We start from the raw sequence: 26,493 nt of genomic DNA, 5'->3' as shown, positions 1-26,493 counted from the left end.
CCTAGAGGGGACTTTAATGTAAAGTACATGATTTGGGGGCTCCACTGACACTAAAATGACATAAATTCAGATTAGTTTCCAATCTTTAACATTGCTTTTACATGTGTAAAAACACACTCACTCCAGTAGCTTATAGCTAAGAGTTACCAAAACAATCCTCAAGTCTTCCACTACAAAAATTGACAGTGTAGTCACACATGTATTAAATTGTTGAGCCACTGTATAAAGACTGCAGAATCTTACCCCTCCCCCAAATCCCTTTAAAATCTGTAAGAATAGAGCAAATTTCCATCTTCCGCAAAAAAAGCTAAGCTGACCTCAGGCAGTGTGTACCCACGCCCCTCCCCCCCCAGCCAAGCTTTTCACATGTCATTCCTCCTTAGCTCACCTGTCTTGATAACAAACCATACCCTGTTCACCTGTCAGTCGAACCCTACATGTTTCAGCCTTTGTGCAAAGCCCATTTTCTTCTTCAGACCTTCCTGTCCGAAGCCATTTGGTCACACTCCCTGAACTTTATAGACTGGGAGGTAGTCCAGAGGGCAACACAAGGTCACACAGGAAATCAGTGGCAGAGCCAGAACTAGAATTCAGATCTCCTGGGACTCAGAGTAAGGCCTTCTCCTTTATACTACCCTCCTTTACTTAATTCATCTATTATTTGAATCTAACATTATTTTTACTGGCTTTCAGGGGTTCCAGAGCATTGAATTTCAAACATTATTTTTCAAAAGTCTACCTCATTACTCTCAGTCATCAAGAATGAGGATTAGAGTTAAATGCTCAAAGATCCTACATACTTGTGTATTTCTCCTCAATAACCACTAATATAAAAACACCAAAGAAACCAGTTCTTTAGTGTGTTTCAACACAGGCTTACAATCAAAGTCTTAAATTACAAATGTAAGCATACAACTAGGCTTTACCAAAGAGGAATGTGTTTATTTCACTTAAATTCTTAAAAATACTTTTTTGGCAGTTGTCACATAAAATGTCCTAATGTAAAAAAAATTTCATTAAAAAGAAAAGAAAAGCATGAAAAAACAGACCCAAAATGTTAAGATTTTATTTACAAAGCTTCTTTGTTGTACAGAAAGTAAAAATGCTGTTACAATCTCAGTGTAATTGGCAGCCACGGACCGTTGACTCACCAATCACAGCTATCCACGCTACAGCAAGAGTCTTACACGAAAACCTAACAATGCTTACAATTTTGTTGGGGTGAAGTCCCCAAGCTTGGTGGTGGATTTCCAAGAGGGACTAAATGGAGGAAGGCGGAATGTCACAGGAACTATTCTTTGGCTCTTTGGGTGGGTGGGTGTCCTGGGGTTTGTATCACAGCTACTTTTTTTTTTTTTTAAAACAGCTACCAAATCCATGTGAGCAGTCCAACCAATACTGAACAGTTCTTTTTTTGCAGGTTATTTGGGGTCTTAATCATCTTCTCCTTCATCATCTGTTTCTCTCTTCCTCTTTTCACCTTTCCCGCTTTCTTCCTCTTCTGTACAATAATAAAAATTCATTTTGAGACAACTGGAAAGGCATTTACTTTGCCTAATTATTGCTAACAGAGGTAACAACAATTAATTTTTTAACGGTTGGGAGATAAAAAATGATGTAAGCTTGGTCAAATCGACAGGTTGTTAATTAAGAAGTTTTAATTCTAAGAAGCATAAATGGTAGGCATGGAACCAAGAAGGGTAAAATGCACAGCAACACCTCAAATCACAGCAAAGTTAACTCAGTTTTCTCAAGTTAAGTTGCTGTCTAACCAAATGTTTCTTATTTTTCTTACACTTGTTGGTCCCCCAAATCAGACATTAGCAGTTATTAAAATAAATAGCAAGGACTCTGGAGCTCCTTAAGCCTATTTCCTCATTTGTAAAATGGGGACAATGGCACTGACTCCATAGGGTTATTCTGAGGATTAAATGAAATAGCACGAAGTATTTAGCCTAGAACATGGCAAGACTCAAACTGTTGCAAGTTTATATTAACTAAAAAGAGATTTCTTAGACTCCTTAACTATTTGAGACACAGAGACCTACACATCGTTCTGTTTTTTTCAACTAGTAAAAACTCATTGCTACTTTAACGAAATTAGCTAAATCTGCACTAAATTGTGTTCCAAAAAGCTCCCTGAAGGCAGAGACCAGGTCCTAATCATTGCTGTATCCAAAGTAATTTTAGTCCTGTGACTTGCACAGAGAGAAGATGCTGCTGAGAAAGTATGAACCAACAGAAAGCACAGCAAACAACCCAGTACTCTGAAACTTATACAAGCGTTAGAATCTACTTTCTAATAAATAAACAGATGTTTCACTGGTTTTGGTTGTGGTGGGGAAAGGAATAACACCAATAGAACTAGAAAGGTGCTATTCATCTACCCTGCAAAGATTAAAATCCAATTAAGATTTTTTTTAATGAAAAATTCCAAACACAGAAATCTCATGCCTAACAGTAACACAAACAATGGGGTCTAAAAACACAACATGTGGGGACTGAGGCCGGGGCCGCCTATCCTCATACAGGCACTACTAACTGCTGTAGAGCAGGTGGGTGAACCAGTACACACACACTAATGGGGCTTTACAAGTGCTTCTGAAGACCACCAGGGCCAAACGCATTTTATTTTCTTCTCAGTGATTTCAAATTCTAAATTAATGGACATTCCCCTTGATCTTCAACTGATAGGGACCAAAGTGCATGCATTAACCCACCTTCATCCTCATCCTCATCTTCATCCTCATCGTCTTCATCTTCATCAACTTCTCCATCATGTCCAAATTCTTCTTCCTAAAGAATGGTAAATAGCATATCATTATTAGATTAATTCTGCCAAGTTAAGAAGTACGAAGAAAAACAAGAATTGTCAATTAAATTTAACAGTTCATTCAAAGAGAAAACTGTAACGTTACTTTTATCTACTTTAATATACTGAGAACTGCTGGTTTTTCTTAAATTAATAAGCTTAATTAAAAATTTTCTGGGGCTTCCCTGGTGGCGCAGTGGTTGAGAATCTGCCTGCCAATGCAGGGGACACGGGTTCGAGACCTGGTCTGGGAAGATTCCACGTGCCGCGGAGCAACTAAGCCCGTGAGCCACAACTACTGAGCCTGCATGTCTGGAGCCTGTGCTCCGCAACAAGAGAGGCCGCGACAGTGAGAGGCCCGCGCACCGCGATGAAGAGTGGCTCCCGCTTGCCGCAACTACAGAAAGCCCTCGCACAGAAACGAAGACCCAACACAGCCAAAAATAAATAAATAAAGGAGTTCCTTAAAAAAAAAAAAAAAATTTTTCTTTAAAAATCGCTTTTCAGAAGTAAGCGTTAATTAAAGACTAATTAAAGACATCTTTAATTAGTATACAACTTACAATGGATAACTCCAGAAATAATTTTAAAAACTTCAAAGCAGGTTTGGACAAAGATTTCCATATTCCCTTTCTTATAAAAAGCTTCTTTCAGAAACTTAATTTCATTAGATACCTATGAGATTATACAAATGCTCAGCCTTACGTTTGTACTACAAAAGAACTTTTTTTTTTTTTTGGATGATGTCTAATTTTCTTGGCCTGTATTCACAAGTCCCCTTTAGGGTCAAAGTCACTCCTTTCTCCTATCCTTCTATGGTATTCAGCTCCTCAGAGATAACTGTTATTACTGCCTGTCCCATAAGTTAGACTACCTGCCTCTTTCAGAGCAGGACCACATTTTTCTTCAACTTTTCATCCTCAACTCTTTAACACAGCAGGTACATAATGCATTTACTGCATTAAGCTGGATATACAAGAAGTTCAGACTTGGTAAACATACCCTTCACTTCAATACAACAAAGGGGAGGACATCCCATCAGTTCTCAATGTTTCCAGTTTTCTCACCCTACTGAATGAATACTCAACTTGTTGCTGCCTCCCAAAGTTAAAGGGTCAAAACTTACTCTGCAGAGCCAAGCACTGTCTAGTTAGCATTCAGTAAGTATTCTATTTAGTATTTACTAAAAGGGGGACAAGAGCTAAATTAATCAGTCTATTTACAAGTATACTAATTTCTTCAGAAGACTTTTCTTTTTTAAACAATCCACACTTTTATTTTAATTACAAATGGGAAGCAGGGCAGCAAGAGGTGCACTGACCTCCCCACTGACTTCATCTTCATCCTCCTCCCCTTCTACATCTTCGTCTTCATCTTCATCCTCTTCATCATCAAACTCTTCTTCCTCACCATCCTCATCCTCCTCCTTGTCCTCATCTTCTCCTTCTGAAAACAGTCCAAAAGGAATACATCAAATACCCTGTGTGTCTCACAAGGTACACCTACTCAGGTGGTGGGGAGCTTTGGGTTGGTCCACAGGACAAATGCTGGGCCACACCAATGTCAAGGAAAACCACGAACTACAGTCACCTCCTTTCTTGCAAGTTGCTGAGGTTCAGTCCCTTTGACCTGAGCCCCATAAAATCCAGAGGCCAGGAGTCCTGGCGGACCAAGTGTACACTACAATACTTACCGATGAAATGATACAATGCCTAGGATTTGCTTCAAAATAAGGAAGGGGAGAAGTGGGTAGGAGTGTGTGTGTGTGTAAAATAATATCAGGTGTGAACAGATCACGGCTGAAACTCAGTAATGGGAACATGAAAGTTAAAGTTAGTTTTACTGTTATTTCTACCTTTGTCTATGTCTGAAATTCTCCATAGTAAAAAGTCACACACACACACACAAAAAACAAAAAAGACCCACCAACCTCCTTCTCTGGGGTAAGGGTACCACCACAAGCCAGCTGTGCAAATCAGGAGCCTGGGAAACACCCATAATAACCCCATGATGGGGATGGGGGTGGGGGCAGTGGTGGTAGCCAGGCAGGCTGAAAGGCACCTGAGTCCTGTGTCTCTACTCCATTTGGTGCAGGCCTCTCGTCAACTAGTTCTTACCTCTCCAGGTCCTGGAGCTCGCTGTGCTCTCTCCTGCCTCTGGACCCCACATGCTCTTCCCTTTCTTTTCTGTGTGGCTAACACTGGCTCAGCCTTTGAGTCTCAGTTAAACATCACTTCCTCAGGCCAACTTCCCAGACCCCCAGTCTCAGCTCCTATGCTCTCACACACCTGGTGCTTCTCCATTACCACACACTTTGCTCACTTGTGATTATTTAGTTATGGTTACTTAACATTTCTCTTCTTAGTAGACAGTAAGCTCCAAGGCACAGGAACCATGTTTGTTTTTTTTTTTTTAAACTATTTTTAGATAGTTTTAAAAGCCTGGCACATAGGAAATTCTCAAATACTTGTTGCCTGACTGATCTTGCTCTCAAGAACTGCCTTCCACTCTCCAAGGAATTTTCTTTACAGGCTCCTGCCCATGGGTGGCTGCTCAACCCATTTAAGGTGGACTTAAATATGGACAACCAGACTGGTTTTTAAGAAAAACTGAGAACCAGCAATGAAGGGACTAAGTGATGTAAACATTTGGAACAAGATGAAACATCCTATTCAGCGTCCACTTTACCATCTAACATCCCATCTCTTTTTGCCTTGTCTCAAACCTGCTGCAAAACAAAACTGTAAAATGCTTCCAAAGTACTACCCCATTAATTGCAACCGAGGTGCCTGATGATGTTCTCCACTTTTCTTAACCATTTCTGTCTTAGAAACTTTCATCTTTAAAGAGATATCAAAAATAATGCTTCAAATACAGTAATGCTGCAAATTCCAGCAACATCAGGAATTCTAGGAGAATAAGTTTTCTTCATGCTGATTGATGTGATCACACTAATAGCTCTGCTTCCTCTAAGCCACTCAGGTGAGAAACCATTTATCCTAAGAGTGACTCAGAGTAAACAAGTCACTGTGCAAGGAAAGCACAAGCTAATCAGGAGGGATAGTTTGGGTAGAAAATATACAAAGATTCTTAAAGATAACAGGATGTAAAAAACGTTGATCAAATGTCAAAAATAAAAAGTATATTCTAATTCCATGTTATAGCTAGAAATTATTTCCTTTATTAATGAAAAATGGAATCCAACTCATAGTGCTTTCAAATCATTACCTTTTAAAACTCTATAGTCATATATCGAAGCAGGAAAGATATTTATATTTGAATGTAAAAAACATGTACCAAGTACCTACCAAGTGCTAGGCCCTGTGAATAAAGAGATAAGAAGATAATCATAGGGACTTCCCTGGTGGTCCAGTGGTTAAGAACCCGCCTTCCAATGTGGGGGACGAGGGTTCGATCCCTGGTCAGGGAACTAAGATCCCATGTGCCGCGGGACAACTAAGCCACAGCTAGAGAGCCGGCATGCTGCAACGAAAGATCCTGCATGTCGCAACTAAGACCCGACGCACCCAAATAATTAATTAAAAAAAAAAAAAAAAGAAGAAGGTAATCATAGCATAGTTGGAAGGGACAAGAATAGCAGAGTGACAACTGTTACGAAAGAGGTAAACAAGGGGATGCTCTGGCACATACAAGGACCTAGGTCTCCAGCATCATAAAATGCTTCCCGGAAGTGTTGACAAAGCTGAGTTGATAAGGATAAGTAGGCAGTAGCCAAGAAAGGGAAACAGCTAGGAGAAAGGCAGAAGACCTGAGGCAATGGTCCTTTTAGTAAACCATAAACCACAAGTACTTCAAAAAACAGATTGAAGCAGTCTATGATCTCTAGGCTCCAAAACAAGACTAATTAGCTAACAAACCATTTTCTATTTTGATCATTTGAAGACTTCAATGCCCTAAGAGGTCCAAATTTAACAGAACACCTACATGCATGGATATAAATTATTTTTCTCAATAGCAAGAGCATTCAGTGGTCTAATCAGGACCTTTGGAAAGCAGAAATTAAGTTCACTGCACGTTGCTTTGTGCCCACTCACCTTCATCGTCCTCTTCTTCATCCACACCATCCACCTCGGCATCTGAGTCAGGTGCTTCACGATCCTCTCGGTCATAGCCATCCAGGTAGGTCAGCTGGGGAAGGAGCTTGAAGACGCTCTCTCGGTAGTCATTCAGGTTAGTAACCTCACAGTTAAACAGATCCAGGCTTTTCAGACATTCCAACTTTTTCTGAGGAAAAGGATCAAGAAACATACCTACTAAACCAAAGGAACATAAGCAACAAAACCCATCTCCTAAAGAGGTAAAATTCTAGGCTCTGAATTCAATTAGCTGCTACCTACTCAGCCTTGTACATAGGAAAACATTTCACGTCCTTTGCAACCTTTATATTAGGTCACTAGATTTTTAATTAGTCCTTCCCTTCTACCTCTATCCTCTCAGAGAACTGTTTTCTTTTGGCAGTATGAATAGTCTTAAGAAATATGAATTTGAAATATTTATTAAAACTGGATCTTTTTACAATGTGAGACAAAACAGAGACTTTAACAAATCTGGTTCAGAACTAGGTTTTAATGTTTGAGTAATCAAATGACCAATAAGAACTTGCTGGGTTATCAAGCAGTAAGTCTTCAGTGCTCCGGGGTGGTAGAATAGGAAGGGAAAAAAAATTTTCAATCAAATCAATCAACATCAAGATCCTTGACGTTTCTACTTGGGGACATAGATGGGAAACACTCGAGAACAGAACCTAGTAAAGCACAAAGTGTGGTGATGTAGATATTTTCTGGGAAGACAGGAGTCAGTGCAAGCTGGGGGAAAAGAAGGGGGACTCAGAGTTGAAACGTCAAAAGGAGAGAAACTTTACACTCTTTTCTTCTTTTTTAATTTTGGGGGAAAAGATTGACACTATTACCAGAACTTTCTGATGTAAACTTCTTCTGATTTTACCATACCTTGAGGTTTTGTTGTAATACCTCTTTGTTTGAAACCTCAGTTTCATCTATCTAAAACAGTTAAGATCTAAAAACTTGGCCCAAGAAGTTTTCTGAGCAGCCAAAGCGAATAGGAAAATGTCCATGTATTCTACTCAGATCTTCATTTGTTATTACATCAGTGTACTAGTATTTCAATACCAGGTCTATTAAGTTTTGATTAAGGGTGAATTAAGAGATTGAGAGGGCAGAGTTAGTATTACAGGCAAGTAAGGAGACAGCAACAGAAAGTGACAATAGACCCTCATAGGGAGCAGAAGAGGGGGCAAACCGATAAAGAGTAAACACAAAATGTGAAGTACTGTGAGGCCTGGTGCCTTTTAAAATAGGGGCTTGGGGGGCATATGGATATACGGCTTCATAAATTTAACTTTTAATGGTTCTGAGTCAAGAGAAAAGTTTGCCATTCTCTAAAAAATTACTGAGAGGATCTCTGTATGAAGCAAGTTGCAAAAAAATAAATGTTTATGTTTAAAGACTTCGATGCTTTATTGGGAAATCTATTTCAACATTCACAAGGACCTGGGAAGAAACAAAGATGAAACAAAACCTTGTCTGCAGGACTTGAGGTATCTGTGTAGTTCTTGGGAGTTACAAAATCATCTGAAAATCTCTGCTCTAAAGCAGACCTTGGCAAATGACAGCCGGCTGGCCCACTCCGGCCTGCCTCCCGTAGTTGTAAACCAAGTTTTACTGGAACACAGCCACACTCACTTGTTTATGTATTATGTATGGCTTCTTTTATGCTACAATGGCAAAGTGGAGTAGTTGTGACAGAGACTGCATGGCCTACAAAGCCTAGAAGATCTATTATCTGGTCCTTTAGAGGAAGGGGTTCCTGATCCCTGCACTCACAAATCTTCGTCTTCCTGATCAAAGAGGTTCCCACACTGGTTTTATTCTCACTGAACAGCCCTTGGGAACATGGAGCCAAGCATGGAACACAGACAGTGTTACAGCAACAGGCAAATGTACTCCTCAAAACACCAATGTACAGTGATCCAAGAGTTTTGTGGATCCAATAATGTGCTTATGTAAGTCAGTACACTGAGGTCTTAAGAAAGCTGTCTCCAGCCCTTCTGATCATAGGGAGGACTGCTTTTCTGTCATGTAGCTTTCAGATGAGGTTCCCTACTGGACAGTCCCTGACCCCTAGAAGCCCAGCTATGACTTCTTGACAAAGAGGGAAAAAAATGCTGAAATACCACCCCAGACAACTGTAGAACTCTTTTCTCTTCACAGAAAGGTTGACTCTATACCAGCTAAGATAGAACCACGAGTATATTTAGGCAGCTTTCCCAGAGGCTCAGTATAAATTCTTCACTCAAAGGAATGAGCCATTTACTGTTCAACATTATTTCCTAGGAATGGATGTGCAAAAATACATATAACTCCAGATCTTTAATGCTCAACAGTGCTCCAAGCCCGTTTTCTAATTCTATCAACTAGCCTAGTACACAGGGCCTCCAAGGCTTTCCTGTTTCTGCAACTCTGAATCTGTGACATTTTTTGCTACTTCTTCAGAAAGGACCCGTTATGAATAATTCGGACATGCCAAACAGTATGCTAGAAAACTTAAGTGAAAGCAAATAAACAACAAAACCCCCAATAATTGTAGGACTCTAGAATTGTTTAAAGCAGTAAATTTGTGCTTTAAGGCCCAAAATACACTACACACAGATTATTCAGGATCCCAATGTAATGTGTAAATACTGCTTAAAAAAACAACAACAACAAAAAACCACAACTCTACCATTTCAGAAATTTGGCCTAAAACTAATAGGCTAGCCATAATAAACATTAAACATTTTATTAACAATAATTTTGCTTGCCTTCTTAGAATTTAGAAGGGCTTTGGGGGATGGTTTGGATGGCCCAGGTCTCTTAAAAAAGGTGTCCAAGGAAGTTTGAATTGATGCCTTCTTTGTCTCTCGATTAATGTCCCTGTAGTAAGCAGAGGCATTCACAATCATTGCATTGACTGTAAGAACTGGGCTCAACGTAGACGGTGTTCAAAATGTATGTGGTTGATGAGGATGAGGATGGTGTTTTTCCCCACTGAAGTATACTTTCAGAAGTCAAAATGGACCCAACATTTCCCCCCTTCACCTTCTCTTACAGTTTTATTTATCCTGAAGTTATAATGTCAGGAGACCCACCTAGCGCCCCCAGGAATCTGAATAGAAAGTTCAGGAGAATGGCAGGAGCTCAGCCTTTCCCAGACAGCCCTGGGTGTGTGGCACTGTGGCTCTGTCACTCCCTAGCCAAGTGTGTGACTCTGGACAAGGGATTCAGCCTCTCCTAAGCCTCAGCTTCCTCATGTGTAAAATGAGGGCCATGCTATTTCTATCTATTTTATAGAAATGTTGAGGATTACTAATGAGATAACATACATAAAGCATCCACTACAGTGTATGGTACATAGAAGATCCTCCAAAAATGGTAAATATTATAATGATTATTTTTCTTATACTTCATTGCCCCAGGGGATTGAGACTTTCATAGCCACCAAAGGGCCCTAATAAACCACTGAGCAGGTCAGGAACAACTCCCACACAATGTTTGCTTCTGCTCTGCCTCTGAATGCTAGGACACTGACAAAAGCTTCTGATGAAACATCAAAGAAGACTAAGGCTGCCAGGAGAATTAGGCAATGGCCAGTGATTTAGCATGGAAAGGTACTGCCTGGTGCTCTGTTCTAAAGAGAAGGGGTTCCTGTGCTTACAATGACCCTAAATTGATAGCCTGTCATTAACACAAACAATAAAGGCTTAGAGTACCCCATGGGACTGGGAGACCATCAGCACTTAATTTAGTGCTCCTGTTGGAACTCCCAGCTTAGGTCAATTTGGGTATGGAATAAATTTATAGGTTAAAAAGAGAAGAACAGGTCCCAAGGGTAGTGGAAAGAATGATGGACTTGGATTTGAATCCCTACTCCCCATTTATTCTGCAGCTGCTGAGTAATTAAACTTGGTTTCCTCATTTCTAAAAGGAGGACATTCTCTCTTCTCTGCATTACATGAGGATACAATGGGCAAATGTTAACATCCTTGAATAAAGCAAACTGCAATAAATGCTTGCTTAAACATTGGAAATGGGGATTGATTTGGAGGAAAACAGAACTAGTGAAAAAGGAGGGAGCCCAAGTATCTGAGTGAACTGGAAACAGAAAAAAGGGGACAAAATTCATGGAGCAAAGGTGAACAACAGGCTCCCAACATTTATAAGAAATGAGCTAAATGTGGTCTACTTAATGAAACAGAAAAACAAAGGGACTCGGTAAACAGTGACTAAATCTACATTGGAGCAGAGCCTCAATTACTATTAGGAGGGAAAAGACCCTATAGTTTTAGCAGGAAATCCTCTTTATTAAAAGTCATAATTTAACTCTATCTTCTCTTGAAATATCAACAGCACATTTTGTACAAATGATATGAAGTGCAAATATTTTAATATATTGTGATATCAGAAAAGATAGAAATAGCAGAAGGATGCCTTATCCTCTTGGGTTCTGCTCTGCTGGATCCTGAAAGACAGCTCCTATCTGCTATATAGCCCCTCTCCCAATTAATGTTTGCAAGTTAAGTCAGATGGAAATACTGACTTTATGTATAACAGAAAAAAAAAAAAAAAAAAAAAACCCAGAAAGCTGCCACAAACTTCTTTGGGTGATATGAAACAAGTTTGAGTTTCATTAGCCTTATTAAAATAGAATTCTACTTCTATGAATATAATGTCATATTTAGGGGAAAAAGTCATTTAACAATCTTGAAATCATAGGAATTTCCAGGTGGCAGCCAAAGAGAACAGGCTGTGGGGCTACCCCCTACCCTGCATTAACCCCTGCCTCCAGAAGCTCTTTTCTGGTCACTACAAGTTCCACTAGACTGGACCCCCATAAACACAGCTTCCCAACTTACAAAGCAAAGTAAGTGCATTACCTTATTTTATTCTCAGAACTCCTAAGTGAGGTAAGTTAGGCAGGGATTATTATCCTTCCTGCTTCATAAGTGAGGAAACTGAGGCCCAGAGAGAAGAAGCAATTTGCCCAAGGTCACACAGCAAGTCTATAACCCAACTGGCACTTAACTTTCCATAGCTTGTCCCAGTATGTAAGACTGAGGAGAATTTGGGGGTTCCCATGCAAAACTTTAGGCAACAGTGATCCAGCTACAGCACAAGATCATGAATTAGAAGACCTAAAACTCACTGGAGCTGCCCTTGCCCTGTTCCATCTACAGATCAGATATGTCACCCAATATAAACAGCCTTTTCTGTAAAAGTATAATATAGAACAGTCTGGCCAGTCTGGGGAAACAATTTTAAGATAAATATTTAAGGCTATAGTTAATATATGACATTCAAAAAGGACAAAAAAGAAAAGAATTCCCCTTTGAAGGAAGCTACCACAATAATAAGGGAGGGGGAGCAAAGTCACAGGAACACGTATAACTAAAGAGGCCCTGATTCTTTAAAACTGGACTCTTTCTATAAGAAGTACTATAAAAAACCACCACTTTCTCAGTCAATTATTATTTCCAATTATTTCCCTCACAATAAAGAAATATGAAAATGAAAATGACCAATAAGTCCTGGTTTTCAAATTCTTGATTACTTACCAAAGGTTCCAGGGTGCTGATATCTTTCAGTTTATTTCCACTTAAGTTTAGATGTGTAAGATTTGGAAGTTTTTCTGCTAACATATCCAGACCTCCAAAGATTCTATTGTCACTGAGCTCAAGCTGTTAAGAGAAAATGCACACAGCACACAAATACACACAGAGAAACACATATCATTAAAGTGTCATAAATAACGAATAAAGTTCTCAAACACCAAGATCAAATGACCTCTATTTTTTATTAGGGCATGTGTGTTCATTTTGTTTGATTAAACCCAAATAAGTAGTTTACAGATCCCAGGAACACTTCTGGGAAGGAGAGACATGTTAGGATTAGAAGAGTTGTATTTTCTTAACCAGCTGCTAATTATAACAGTTTGCTGGCCCCTAACATCAGCAAATACATTTTCTAACCTAAAAAGTGGGTCAAAGCAAATTAGAATGCTTTGAGAAGTTGTAATACTCTATACCTGCCAGGAAGGGTAAATGGTCTGTGCATTCTAAGCAGCTATTCTGTGTGCCAAGCAAAGCTCACAATGCCCACTTAAAACCTAATCTGGTTCTGTTCAGTGCTGGCTCGCCATAGGGTTCTACATCTGGAAGCCACCAGGGAATGTTGCTCTGAAGGCTACAGGAATGGTACAAGCCCTTAAAGAAGCTCCATGACTTTGGAAAAAGGGACTGGGGCAACAGCTTCAGAGTTGACGAAACCAACTCCCCAGAGGACACTTCTTGCACAAACCTGGCACTAGCCCTTGTAAGAACCCACTCTAATTTCTTAGCTGCAGGTCAAGTAGCACAGCAAGTGGTATGCCAATGAAGGAATGAGCCTTCACCAAGGAATATTGGACTCTTAGAGTGAAAGAAATTGGAGCCTGGAAAAATAAGATGGTTGAGAGCATCTAATTCAAACTCTTCATTTTGCAGATGAAGAAAACTAAGGCCAGACAGCTAGTTTCAATTCTCTTTTAACTGCCAACAACAACAATGGCAACTGTATCTAACCCTTACATAGTACTTCAGGCACTGTTCAAAGCACTAGAAATCCATGAACTCATTTGATCTCACAATCACCCTATGGGGTAGGTAGAATTATTACCCCCATTTACAGATGACAAAAATGAACTATGAAGAGACTATATAAGTGCCCATAGATCACACAGCTGTTACATCGGTGAACCTATGATTTGAAGCCAGTCAGGCTAGCTTCAATGTGCTCCCCCCTATGCTATGTACCTAGAACAGCATGACAACTTATGTAATTTAGTCTGGCATGCAATGAAATGAAGTACATGATGCAGAATAGAGGAACTTTTAAAAATTTAAATATTCGTTGAAAGAATGAGTTTAAAAAACCAGTAAGTCTGCTGCTTTGGTGTTATTAAGCATTTCGGAAGAGAAAAATGCAACATTTCAATACATTTTTTTCCTTCTGATGGGATAGTCCAGTAAAATATCTAAAATTTCTCTTGGCCGGTTAGAATATCGACATATGTAGTATTCACATCCTTTCAACATGAGTATCTTAGGGAGAAGAGATAACAAGGCAATCTGCCAAACATTTAGTGGCATATTTATTTTGAAATGAAATCAATGTATAAATTTAGCAAACCTGCAACATTTATACACCAAAATTTCTTTCAGAACCTGTTTCTTGTTAAAAAAAAAAACAATCTGTGCTCTAGGGTAGGAAGAAAATCAGCTGTGAGAACACCCAATCTGCCTTTAAGTTTGGTTTACAGATATCTCTATTCCTCCCTCTCTGACCCTACAAGGTAAGTGATTAACAAGACTTCAGAAGGATTTGATACACTGATACACTGACTTTCTGAATAAGTGTGATAGTACACAGACCATAGTAATTCAGGAAAATGTACCAGGATGCTAGGAAAGTAGAACAGAACACAAAACACATAGTAGGGACCTGCTAGCATCAAGTTTATGTAGATACAGGCTAAAAAGCCATCAGTTTTTTATGGGCTTATCAGAGCTTCCAATGTCACAATAACCTATGCAAACATAAAAGGATTACACTTGAACCTCTAAAGGAAATGCCTGTCAGAAAAAAAGAAAAAAAATTTACAAATTTAAACATAACAGAATTCTTTCTGATAGGAGGGTCGCCCTGAAACTCATGAGGACTTCCTGTGCATTTATTACCTAAAAAAGGCAAATAAGTAAAAAGCACTTCTGGATTTTAATTCACGTACTTAACCAAAAAACAAGTCCCTCTCAGAATTCAAGCAAGCAAGCTACAGGAACAGCCTATCTGTCCTTTGCCTCAATTTGATTTCAGTTTTCTATGTGTATCTTTTTTAGATGAAGGTTCAACTTAAACTCCCTAATAAAGAGATTAGGTAAACAGTGGAGAATTCTGCAACACTGCCATGACCATAAACATTTTTGTATGTAATGGAAAAGATACTGGGTTAGCAAATAGGAAGATAAGGGTTCTAGCTTTGGTTCCAGTACTAACCACTTCTGTGGGTGGCTTTAGGCAAATTACTGTACCTTTCTGGGTCTACTGCTGTGCCTGTAAAACAAGGCTAGAAGATCTAAGTTTCTTCCAGTTCTGACATTCTGGGGCTTTGTGACAGGGCAACGTGCAAGGACATGAAAAAAACATTTTTCTTGAGGTTTTTTGTTTGTTGTTTTTTTTTTTTGGGGGGGGAGTTGTTAGAGGGGACAGCGATTGGTTTATAATTAGACCAATAAAGCCCTAACAATGGGTGGTCAACTAGGATAGGGAAGTATAGCAGTTTTGTTAAAATGAACTCTTGCAGTCAATCACAACACATTTTAAACTTCCTAGTCATTAAGAATTACATAATGTGTTTGAAATAACAGACTACAAATTTAGAAGGTCTATACTTCAACTCTCCCTTGATCAACGTAAAACACGAAGAGCGGGAGGCACCTGTGGTTCCTAAACCAGAGCATACTAAGAACAATACGAGTTAACATCATAGCAACAGATTCGTAAAAAGAAGTAATATTCACAAAATAATTATTCTTCATAACTACTATTTATTGAGCACCCAACATGTATTATTTCCAAACATCATAGCAATTCTGCAAGGTCAGGTGGTATTACAAGTTTACAGATGAGGAAACTGAGTCTTAGAGAGATTAAGTAACCTGAGTAAGATTTACCCATCAGGAAAATGTTAGAGCTGGAATTCAATCCCAGATCTGCCCAGTTCCAAAGGCCATATGCTTTCTGCTACACTAAATGCTTCCTTACAGATAGAATCATTTATTTTTCCTTTCCGCAGAATGGTTTTCCCTTCTACTGTTAAAGAAAAAGCACTTACCTTTTTCAATTTAGGTAGTTTGGGGAGATTTGAAACTGAAATCAAGCCTACATTTATTAAACTGAGGAACTCTAAGTTCACAAATTCAGCTGTTAGGCCCTCAATTTTCCCATCATTTGATTTGCAATTGTCCAGGACAAGTTCTCGAACCTGTGGGTGACAAAGTGGGGAAGAAAAGCTTTAAAAAACATGCAGAAAACAAAACGCAATGCAAAAACTCCAACCATAAATACCCACCAAACCACCCACATATAGTGGCAGCCTCAACTTAGACCTAGGTCACAGTTATAAATAAATGAAAAATGATTAAGCCTTTAGTAACAATATTCTAATAGATATCAAAGGTGGAATGTCACACCATGGTACAAATAAAGATTTAAACTCTTTACTTTCCAGAGACAGAAACTACAGTTCTTACAAGATAAGTGAAGAAACAATATCCCCCTTGTTCCTTTTCCCAAGTCTGTTCCGCAAGGGGCAGCTTTAACTACAAATGCCGAGTGAAGATACCCCCTCAACCCCTGCAACCCCTTTAGGCCGAGTCTTCCTCAGGGCCCAGGAGACTGACACAAGGAAAAGAGGAAAGCTTCACTTTTCCCATCAAGGTCACTAAGAGATTGTGGCTACAGGTTTCTGGACTATACATTTCTACTTTTGGTCTTATTAATCTTTACTAAGATTATCTTGACACTAGGAAAAGATCAAGATGCAAGAGGCCTTAATTCAAAACAAAGATCATTTTGTGTTACATGTAAGAAAGTATTTCTAGGGGAGAGAACTGTTAGACATTAGGTTCCTTTTTCAGGCCACAAAATCTCCTTATTTGGAGGTCCTGAAATTCAGGATTCAAATCCATCCAAAGGTATCACATCTGAAGATTGTGAATACTGATTATTTAATAAAGTCTACTGTGTGAATATCTACCATGATAATCCCTACTGCCATTCTTGCTCTGTGGTTGACTCTGAAACTTTCAAGTTTTAAACACGTTTTGATAAATTTACACTGATGCAAATTAGTTTTAACTGCCAAAGGCATTCTTGCAGTGAATCTAACACGTTTATTAGCATTAATCAAGCATGTATGAGAAGGAGATGCTAATAGTTCTAAAATGAAAATAGGGGCTAGTAGTTTCTTCATTCTCTTATACAAAATCCAAGGATACTACTCTAGCAATTGCTAACATTTATGGAGAATTTACTCATTTTTCTTTGTACCACCATACCCTCCCCTCAGTTACAGAGAAGGAAACTGATTTAGAGAGTCAGTGACACCCACAACACCACAACTTCTTGCTCGCTTCTTCACTACTTCTCACTACTCTACTTCCTCTTCACACTACTCTACTTCCTCTTCAGAAGCCTTGCTTTCAGGATGCATACAGACCCATTATATCTTTTGCTTCTTTCTTCCCTTCCTTCCACTTTTCTCTAGCTACCTCGGACATTCTTTCCTCTTCTGATGAAAATTAGCACATCTGAAAACTTAAGGTAGACTGAGGAGAGCTGGGCTCCAGAGACAGATGCTTAGGGTTGAATTCTGGCATTGCCACTCACAACCTGTGTGACCTTAGACAAGTCACTTAACCTATCTGTGTCTCAGTTTCCTCATCTGTGAAGTAGAACTGTTATAGAAAGTAGTGCTTGGGGCATAGTGAATACTGAGAAAGTAACCTCTGGGAAAGGGTGTAGGAGAATGACAAAGACCTTTACTATTTACGTTATTCCTATCTGTACTAAGTTTTCTACAAGCATGTATTTCTTTTGTATTAAAAAAAAAAAAAGTAGGACTTCCCTTGGTGGCACAGTGGTTGGGAATCCGCCTGCCAATGCAGGGCACATGGGTTCGATCCCTGGTCCGGGAAGATCCCACATGCCACGGAGCAACTAAGCCCATGCGCCACAACTGCTGAGCCTGTGCTCTAAAGCCCGCGAGCCACAACTACTGAGCTTGCGTGCCACAACTACTGAAGCTCGTGTGCCTAGAGCCCGTGCCCCGCAACCAAAGAAGCCACTGCGGTGGGAAGCCCACACACTGCAACAAAGAGTAGCCCCCCTTGCCGCAACTAGAGAAAGCCCACGCACAGCAACAAAACCCAATGCAGCCAAAAATAAATAAATAAAAGATAAATACATTTATTAAAAAAAGAGTAAAACCAGCAAATCATTTAAAAAAAAGGTCAAGTGTAATCACCCACCAACCTAAGTAGTATACTGCAATATAACTAAATGTTTCTATTTGATTTGGGGGGTTTTCTATGACTATATCTGACAGAGAATCCAAAAACGTTATACAGAATGACACCAATATGCCAAAAGCCAAGTAAGGAGGAATTTAGATAGCCATTTTGCCTCCCAGCCCATGGGTGTACCTCTTGGACATTTCTCTCAACCGGTAAAATTCCGCTTTAACTAGAGTCATCGAAGAGTTAGAACAAGTCTGCTGAACCAAATAGCCGAATAGGAAGCAAGGAGAAATTGGGAGGGAAAAAAAGATGTTAAAGTGGTCCAAATCTGCAAATCTAACTGTTGAGTATGAAAGATGATGGAGAGGAATTGAGGTTCTGATTTAAAGAAATGGGAACTATGTAGCTGGATGGAAATAGGAAGGAACAGCTTTGGGGATGGGGTGGGGGGGGAGAGCAGGTATATAATGAATACCACGAAGAATAACAAGTTTAAAGTTCTCATGAGAAGTCCAGGTGAAAGTATCCCCAGGCAGCTGGACATGAGGGCCTGGAGTTCACGGGAGTTCTAGGTTTAAGTTCTGTATTTGGAAGTCATCAGGGCAGAGACAGTAGTGAAAAGATGGAATTCCTAGGAAGAGAACCAAGGATGGAACCCGGGGGATCCTGCAAAGGTGACTTGAGAAGAATCAGTAGTACCCAAAGGTGAAGCATTAGTTTCAAACACCTAGAAAGGTTTATAAAATAAGGCATAAGAAGTTACTGAGGGGGGGGAAAAAAAGGACTGAAAAAAATTAGATAACAATGTAACTGTCCATCAACAAAGGACTCATTTCCAGGATACAATGTATGATGAAAAAGGTACAAAATGTATAAAATGTTTTCATTTATGTCACATATCACACATTCACTTTCTTATATTCTTCTCAGGGAGAGAAAGTGACTGGCTGGGGGACTTTTCCATAACCTTATTTAACATTTCTATGATGAGATTAATTTATTAAAAAAAATAAAGGTTAAAAAAAAGGTCACTGCTAGGGACTTCCCTGGTGGTCCAGTGACTAAGGCTCCACACTCCCAATGCAGGGAGCCCAGGTTCCATCCCTGGTCAGGGAACTAGATCCCCCATGACACAACTAAGACCTAGCGGGGCCAAATAAAGAAATAAATATTAAAAATAAAGTAAAATAATTTTTAAAAAAGGTCACTGCTAGCCTTGAAATTTCATCAAGCTTCATGATGGCAGGGTCATGTCTATTTTAGTTACCACCATACCCCAGTATGAGAAGGAGCCTTCACAACTGTTAAATGCAGAAAAAATGGCATTGGGGTTTGTGTCAGGATTGTAGGGGAATGAGCAGATGATGAAACAGAGGAAACCTGGGTATGAAGAGAACCTACTTTCTGATCATAAGCATAATCACATTAACGCAAAGCATACTGCTGTTTGTCACTTAATACTTTGGTATTTTTTTTTCAGTCTTTGTATATTTTAAATACAGCAAGATGAAACAATATTACTTAGCATATTTTAACAATTATAAATATTTTTAATGGCTAAAGAAATTGAAGTGTATGGATGCACCATAAATTACAATCCTCCCTATTGAACACATTTCCAAGTTTATTATATATAATGCCATGCTATCTTTTTATGTGAAATTTCTTTTGTAATAAGGATTGTTTCCTCACAATCTATTGCTAGGTGAAAAAAAATATAAACGTTAAGAGTCTCTGAGTTTTGAGTTCTTTATTTAAAATGGCAACCAATCCCTCTCAACACTTTTTTGTGACCTTTCTTGACATACGGAAATTCTAGGTATTTGCATATAGTTATTAAAAATGAGATGTTATTCTACTCTTATTGAGGATGGGGCAGCTCTTTTATGGAGAAGAGATGGCTAGGATGGGTATAGGTGCAGGTAAGTTTATAAGTGGGAGAGTGAGAAGTCAGGGAACGCACACCTGAGACCTTTAATTTTCTCCATGAGTAGGAGGCAACGGAATTTATTGGGGTGAGTACAGGCAAGGGCTGGGCTGTATGGCACAGCAGTGAAATCATGTCCCTAGACTTTTCCAGGAAGGTTAAGCACGTAGTAAAGAAATGGGCTAACCCCAGAACAAAGTTCCAGAGGCACAGTAAGAAGACGAGCCACAAACAAGCACAGAGCACTGTGGGAAATTACTGCAGAAAGCAGAGACCAAAGGAGGGTCCACTTAGGGCTGTGCCCAAGGATGACAGGTCTGGAAAGCCTGCCATAAGCAGCCTTCTAGCCAGTCTAAAGTTCTAAACAGGACCCTGGTGAAAAGGTGTCTGCTCTCAGGCATTGTGTCAGCAGCATTTGAGATAACTAAGCCTCCCCTCTCCCCCAATTCCTTCTTCAGGGTGAAGGGATCCAGACTGCCTTACAAGGGAAGGTACATGGGGTGGGGGACATATAATGCCATGGCATCCCAATCTAGACCCAGAATAAATGGGAGGTTCTAATCAAGAAAAAGCAGCCCTATAATCATCAATTATAATTGTTATAAGAGGGGAAAAGAAGATACAGAGGATTAAAAATCATTGAGTTATCAATTTTTTTTTAGTTAGAAAATACATGATTACTATAGTAAGCAAAATATGTGGAAATATGTCCAAAAATGTAGAAAGTAACTCCTGCCACCCTTGATAATTTCCATCTTTCTGAGTTAACCAGTCTTCAAACCTTCCACCCTACTATTATTTTAAAATAATGTTTGCAAAATGACGGTAGAATAGAACATTAGCAGTTCTCAAATGTGTTTGGATGGCAGAACTGTTGGTATGAAGGAAGGAAACACTCATACCCTACTGGTGGGGAGAACCATTCTAGAAAGCAATTTGACAGAGATTCACATTACAAAATGTTCATTTCAATACTACTTAAAACAGTAAAAAACCTTCTAACCACCTAATGGGGATGGTTAAATTATGACCTATGCGGATGTTAACAATGAGGCTGTAAAATAATAAATTGTGCCAGAGAAAGATAAAGATGTTTACTACATTTTAACAGATATTATATGCATTAATAGCACGATCTGAGTTTAGAAAAAAAAATTCTCGTGGACTATACACCATAATGTCTAGATGGTAGGATGGGTGTGTATGAGATTTCTGGGTTTTTAAATTTTTCCTTCTCTATATCTACTATTTTTTTAGCTTATCTGTATCAAATTTTTCTTCAATGAAGACTGTATTCCTTATACAAGGAAAAGAACCCAATTAGCTGCTATGCAACCAATTAGAATATCCCACGGAGCTCAAAATCACATCATAACAGACACAACAATAAATGCCAAAAGTTGAGGGAAAGGTTCTTCTCACATTATGTTGTCTTTTTTTTCCTTTTTTTTTTTTTTAAGGCCGCACCATGCGGCATGTGGGATCTTAGTTCCCCAGTCAGGGATCAAACCCGCGCCCCATGCATTGGGAGCGTGAAGTGTTAACCACTGGAATGCCAGGGAAGTCCCCTCACGTTAGTTATTTTAAAAATTAAATTTTTTTTTAGTAAATTGGGACTAAGGAAAAACTACTCTTATTTGTGGGATATGAAATGTCTCAGTCTAGCATACAGCCCACCAGTGTTCCACAGGGGCATTGATTGTAAACCACAAGAACTGCATGGCTTTCTAACTTTGAACACAAGACTGGAACAGAGCTAACATCAAAGCTAGATACCCCTACATTCATAGTTAATGAGGTGCTCGTATCATTGGCATGTTTGGCATAATAGAAAGATTAGGGCCTCACATAAAGAACAGGTATTTTCTCCAATTCTGGAATATATCTAAATTACAAATTTAGATATAGATAATATCTATATCTCGCTACTGCATGTCTCTTCTCACATCTGACAACACTACCAATTTCTGTGGTATACATGGTACGTTCTAGTACTATACAATTTGCTCTCAGTGAAATAACTGACAACACAATATTTTGTATAAAATATTTCCTATCCTTGCCTATTATTTAAAAACAGTGATCACTGTTCTTTTGGAAGATTATTTTAAAATGCCATCTTAAGCCATTTTTTCCACTATGAGAACAAACCTCTTATATAAAGAGGTGTTTTGGACTTAGAAAAAACTGAATTATTATATTTCTTTACGAGTAGCCCCCTTAGGGAAATGAGCATACCGGTTTATAACAGGTGAAATGGAACCTATTATCTTGGTCTGTCTCACGTACTTCGGCTAAAGAACACAAGAAGTAAAGTGTTACCAGAGTCTTCTTCAAATCCCCAAATAAAATAAAAACAAAAAAGCCACACTCAAAATAAAAGCCCATCTGGGGATCTCCCTGGTGGCTCAGTGTTTAAGAATCCACCTGCCAATGCAGGGGACACGGGTTCGAGCCCTGGTCCAGGAAGATCCCACATGCCACGGAGCAACTAAGCCCGTGTGGCACAACTACTGAGCCCCTGTGCCACAACTACTGAAGCCCGTGTGCCTAGAGCCCGTGCTCCACAGCAAGAGAAGCCACCGCAATGAGAAGCCCACGTACCGCAACAAAGAGTAGCCCTCGCTCGCAGCAACTAGAGAAAGCCCAGGTGCAGCAACGAAAACCCAACACAGCCAAAAATAAATAAATTTATTAAAAAAAAAATTCCATTTCAGAAAAAAAAAGCCCATCTGGTCTTAAAACAAAAACACTTATGATCAAGCCTCCACTTACCCTCCTCAGTCTTAGATCTCACTTGATGACATCAAGGTCAACCAAGGAATACACTGTGTTGTGCATTTAAGAGCCTCCTGTCATTATACCAATACATTCAATAGAGACAGGGTTCTTCTTTCCCCAAATGACAAGAGACTGCAGGATTCCAGAGGTCAAGGCTACTCTTTAACAGCTGGCTCCACAACAGACGTATGGAGCCATGTGACTAGCTGACTCAGAATCATCTTGGAACGTCTCATTTACCTTAAAGATGATGCTTTTGTGCAAAACATTTTAAAACTCTTATTTTAAAATTTCCTACAGCTTCCCCCCACCCCCCAAAACCTTCAGTTTAAGATCAGAGCTTTCCTCTCTTAAGAACCTAACTCTTACTCAGTCTCCCTGTAAGAGTCCCTAGGGGAGCCATTCTTTACCCCACAATCCTGGCTGGCTCCCACGACACTCTCCTAAGGCCCCCTTACTTGCACAGTGCAACAGGCACCACTGGGTTCTGAGCTTCAGGAGGGAAGGGACTGCTCTCTGCCTTGTTCACACTGCTTTTCCAGGCCCTGCCATACTGTTGGTACTCAAATATTTATTTAATAAAACCAGTGGATTACGGACTTCCCTGGTGGCAGAGTGGTTAGGAATCCGCCTGCCAATGCAGGGGACACAGGTGCAAGCCCTGGTCTGGGAAGATCCCACATGCCGCAGAGCAACCAAGCCCGTGCGCCACAACTGCTGAAGCCCGCAGGCCTAGAGCCTGTGCTCCACAACGGGAGAGGGGCCCGCACACCGCAACAAACAGTAGCCCCCCGCCCCCCACCCCACTGCAACTAGAGAAAACCCGCGTGCAGCAAGAAAGACCCAACACAGCCAAAAATAAATTCATTTTTAAAAAAGTCAAGATATTTTAAAAAAAGGTCATATATTAAAAAACAAAAAACAGTGGATTACAGTAGGAGAGTGCAGTCCAACACAGTAGCCGCTAGTCACCTGTGGCTTTTGAGTTCCTGATATGTGAATACTGCAACTGACAAACTGACCTTTCAGTATAAGTTAAATAGCCACACGACTCTAGCCTGTTTTGGGCAAAAGGGCAAGGCTTAAGATGATTTCTTGAAAAATTAACGCTTGCACATATATATGTTTTAAAAAAGCAATATATTAGTTATTTCATATACAAATTCCACATACAACTAGCCCAGCTGTATTTCCCAGAAGGAGCAACAGTGCTCTTAGCTGAGTGTTTTAAGAGTACTTTATGCACCCTCAAAGAATTCAAATTCCAGATTTTAAGGCACTTTGAAGACCCATGTGTAATTTTCTCTTGGAAAATTTGGCTAAATCTAATTCCTCCACATTCTCCTCATTTGAAACTACGCAGTAATAATTCAAACGTCTTAAATTAACAACTCCTCAAAATGAGATCACAACTCTACAAGTTTTACAGTATGAAGAAGCTTAACGGTTCAATATACTAGCACGTGGCCGACACAAAATGTCTGACTGATGGACGGAAGGGACCACTGAGGTCAAACCTCAACCTTAAAAACCCAGAGCACCGAGTCGAGACGCCCACCCCCCCGAGGTCCTCCAGGGACAAGCGGGGAGGCCACGAGGTGCAGCGACCCGGCACCTCATTTGTGGAGACCTCAGGGATTCAAAACCTCATGCACACAAGGGAAAGCCGGTTGACGAATTCCCACAAGTTGGCAACTTGTTACCCATAGCTCCCTGACTGCACGAAACGCGCCCATCGCCAGCCTGGGGCGAGGTGGAAGGACTTCCCCTCGGCTGCCCCAGGGCCAAAAGACGCCACTCACCCGAAGAAGGGGTCTGGCAGAGGCACGGCCTCCCCGCGCGGGGGCCAGGAAACAGGGCCCCGCACCCGGCCACGAGAAGGCGCTCTAGTTCGCGGGGAGGGCCAGGGGAGAAAAGAAAGCCGATTCTTAAACGTCCACCCGCCGCTCACGCAGCCGCGGCGGGGGAGTGCCGGCCAGGGTCGGCGGCCCTGGAGCACGTGCGAAGACAGAGGCCGCCCAGCCCGCGAGCCCAGCCGAGGCCCGCCCGTACCCCCGACGCTCGACCGGGGCGGAGGCGGCCGCCTGGCGTTGCCCTTTTAAGAAGGGGGGAGGGAGACGGCAGCGCGCCCAAGAGATGAGTCGGTGGCGGCCGGAGCGCGCGGCTCCATCCAGAGCGAGCCAAGCCCTGGCGAGGCGGGCACCGTACAAGCCGCAGGCTCGGCCCGGGGAGCAGCGGCCCACAGCCACCGCCGGTGCGGACGGGCAGCGTCCCGCTGCCCGAGCCAGCAGGCCGGCTCACGCGGCGGAGGGAGACGGGCGCTCGCCAACATGGCGCTGTGTCGGCCTGTGGCGCGCCCCGGCTGACGCGAGGAGCCGCCGCCGCCCGCCCACACCGAGGGGCCAGCCTCTCGGGCAGGGGCCCCCGGGCTCTGCCGCGGCGGCACGGGGGGAGGGAGAAGCCGCCTACGCCACACCGGCGGCCCCGGGCCGAGCAAGGCGCGCCCTGGGAGGCCGGGACTGGGGAAGGCCCGGGGGGCAAAAAGGGAGCTAGAGAAATGCGGGAGAAAGTTTTATTTTTAGGCTTGAAAAATGGCGGGAACCGCGTCCTTTTTTCAAACTTGGCCTGGGGAGGGGCGGCGGTTGCGCCACCGACGCCGCCCGAGCTCGCCCCTCCCCCGCTCCGCGCGCGCCAGGCCATGCCCGCCCAAACCCCCCAGCGCCCGAGGGGACTTCCCGTCCCCCTCAGAGGCAAAGAGCCCCCTACTCGCCCCTCGGCCCCTGACCTAGCCGGGCCGGCGCCAACCGCGAGGCCTGGCCGGAAGAGCCCACCCCCCGCCCCGCCCGAGCCCCTTCCCCGGCCGGCCCGGGTCGCGCGGAGCCCGGCCTGGCCCGCAACGGGCCCAGCCCCGGCTGGCCGCGCGGCTTCTCGGCAGGCCGGGCCTCCGCCCGGCCGCGTATCCCGGGAGGCTGCAAACATGGCTCCCAGCGTTACACAACCCCCTCCTCCCTCCCTTGCCGCCGGCCACACGCACACGCGCTCCTCCGGGAAAGGACCCCGGCGGGCGAGGAGCTCAAAGTTTGCTTTTCCCACCCCACCGCCTTCCCCGGACGGCCGCGGGGGCCCGTGGGCGCCAAAGAGTTAATCCCCGCGCGCTCGCTCCCCCCTCCGCGCCCGCCCGCCTTCCCCGTCCGAGCCCGCGAGCTGCGCTCTTCCTCGCGCCGGGCCGGCGAACCCGCGGTCGGGGCCCCGCAGGTGGCCACCATTACATGCAAGTCATCGGGGGAGAGGGCGCCCGAAGCGGGCTCTGCTTACAGCTGCCGGGGTCCGGTTCCTCAGCTCCAGGTGGATCCTCCTCTTCATGTCCATGTTTCTCTCTTCCCCCCTCTCCAAACTTAACTTTCCGCGGCGGGGGCGGAGGGGGGAGAGGCGTCCCAGCCTGCGCAGCGAGGGCCGTCAGAAGGGGTCTGCTAGCAGCAGAGGCCGGCGGCGCGGTCCCAGGCGGTGGGCGGCGTGCGGGCAGGCGAGCGGAGCCCCCGGAGCCAAGTTACTCACGGGAGCGGAGAGAAACCATGGAGGGAAAAGGGGGCTGGAGCGCAGCGCTTGTCTCACTACCGCCGCCCCCGGCCGCGGCCCCGCACTGCGCTTAAACCGGCGACGCGTCGCGGGTGGCTGCTCGGCTCGACTCGGCCCCGCGCGGCGCCGCTCGGCTCGGCGGCCGCGGTGCACCAAGGACGGGGCGGGAAGAGGCGCGGCGGGAGGGGAGAGGCGCGGCAGGAGGGGCGGAGGCTGGGGGGAAAAAGCGCAGCGGGGTGGACGGGAGTGACTTACTCCCGCCCTCAG

At 42.4% G+C, this 26,493-nt stretch overlaps 1 protein-coding gene across 1 annotated transcript; it reads right to left on the bottom strand.

Moving 5' to 3' along the window:
- Positions 1-1,043: 1,043 nt before the first annotated feature.
- ANP32B (acidic nuclear phosphoprotein 32 family member B) lies at positions 1,044-26,346 on the bottom strand. Its single transcript, XM_082404205.1, has 7 exons — positions 25,966-26,346; positions 15,758-15,907; positions 12,444-12,566; positions 6,868-7,057; positions 4,134-4,258; positions 2,721-2,796; positions 1,044-1,501 (listed from the first exon to the last, which is right to left on the bottom strand). The coding sequence occupies exons 1-7, from the start codon at positions 26,017-26,019 to the stop codon at positions 1,434-1,436; spliced, it is 786 nt and encodes a 261-aa protein (XP_082260331.1). The 5' UTR covers positions 26,020-26,346; the 3' UTR covers positions 1,044-1,433.
- Positions 26,347-26,493: the final 147 nt, after the last annotated feature.

Source organism: Balaenoptera borealis, assembly GCF_965194805.1.
Source record: "Balaenoptera borealis genome assembly, chromosome: 8".
NCBI lineage: Eukaryota > Metazoa > Chordata > Mammalia > Artiodactyla > Balaenopteridae > Balaenoptera > Balaenoptera borealis.
This window is presented reverse-complemented; position numbering and strand designations above follow the sequence as displayed.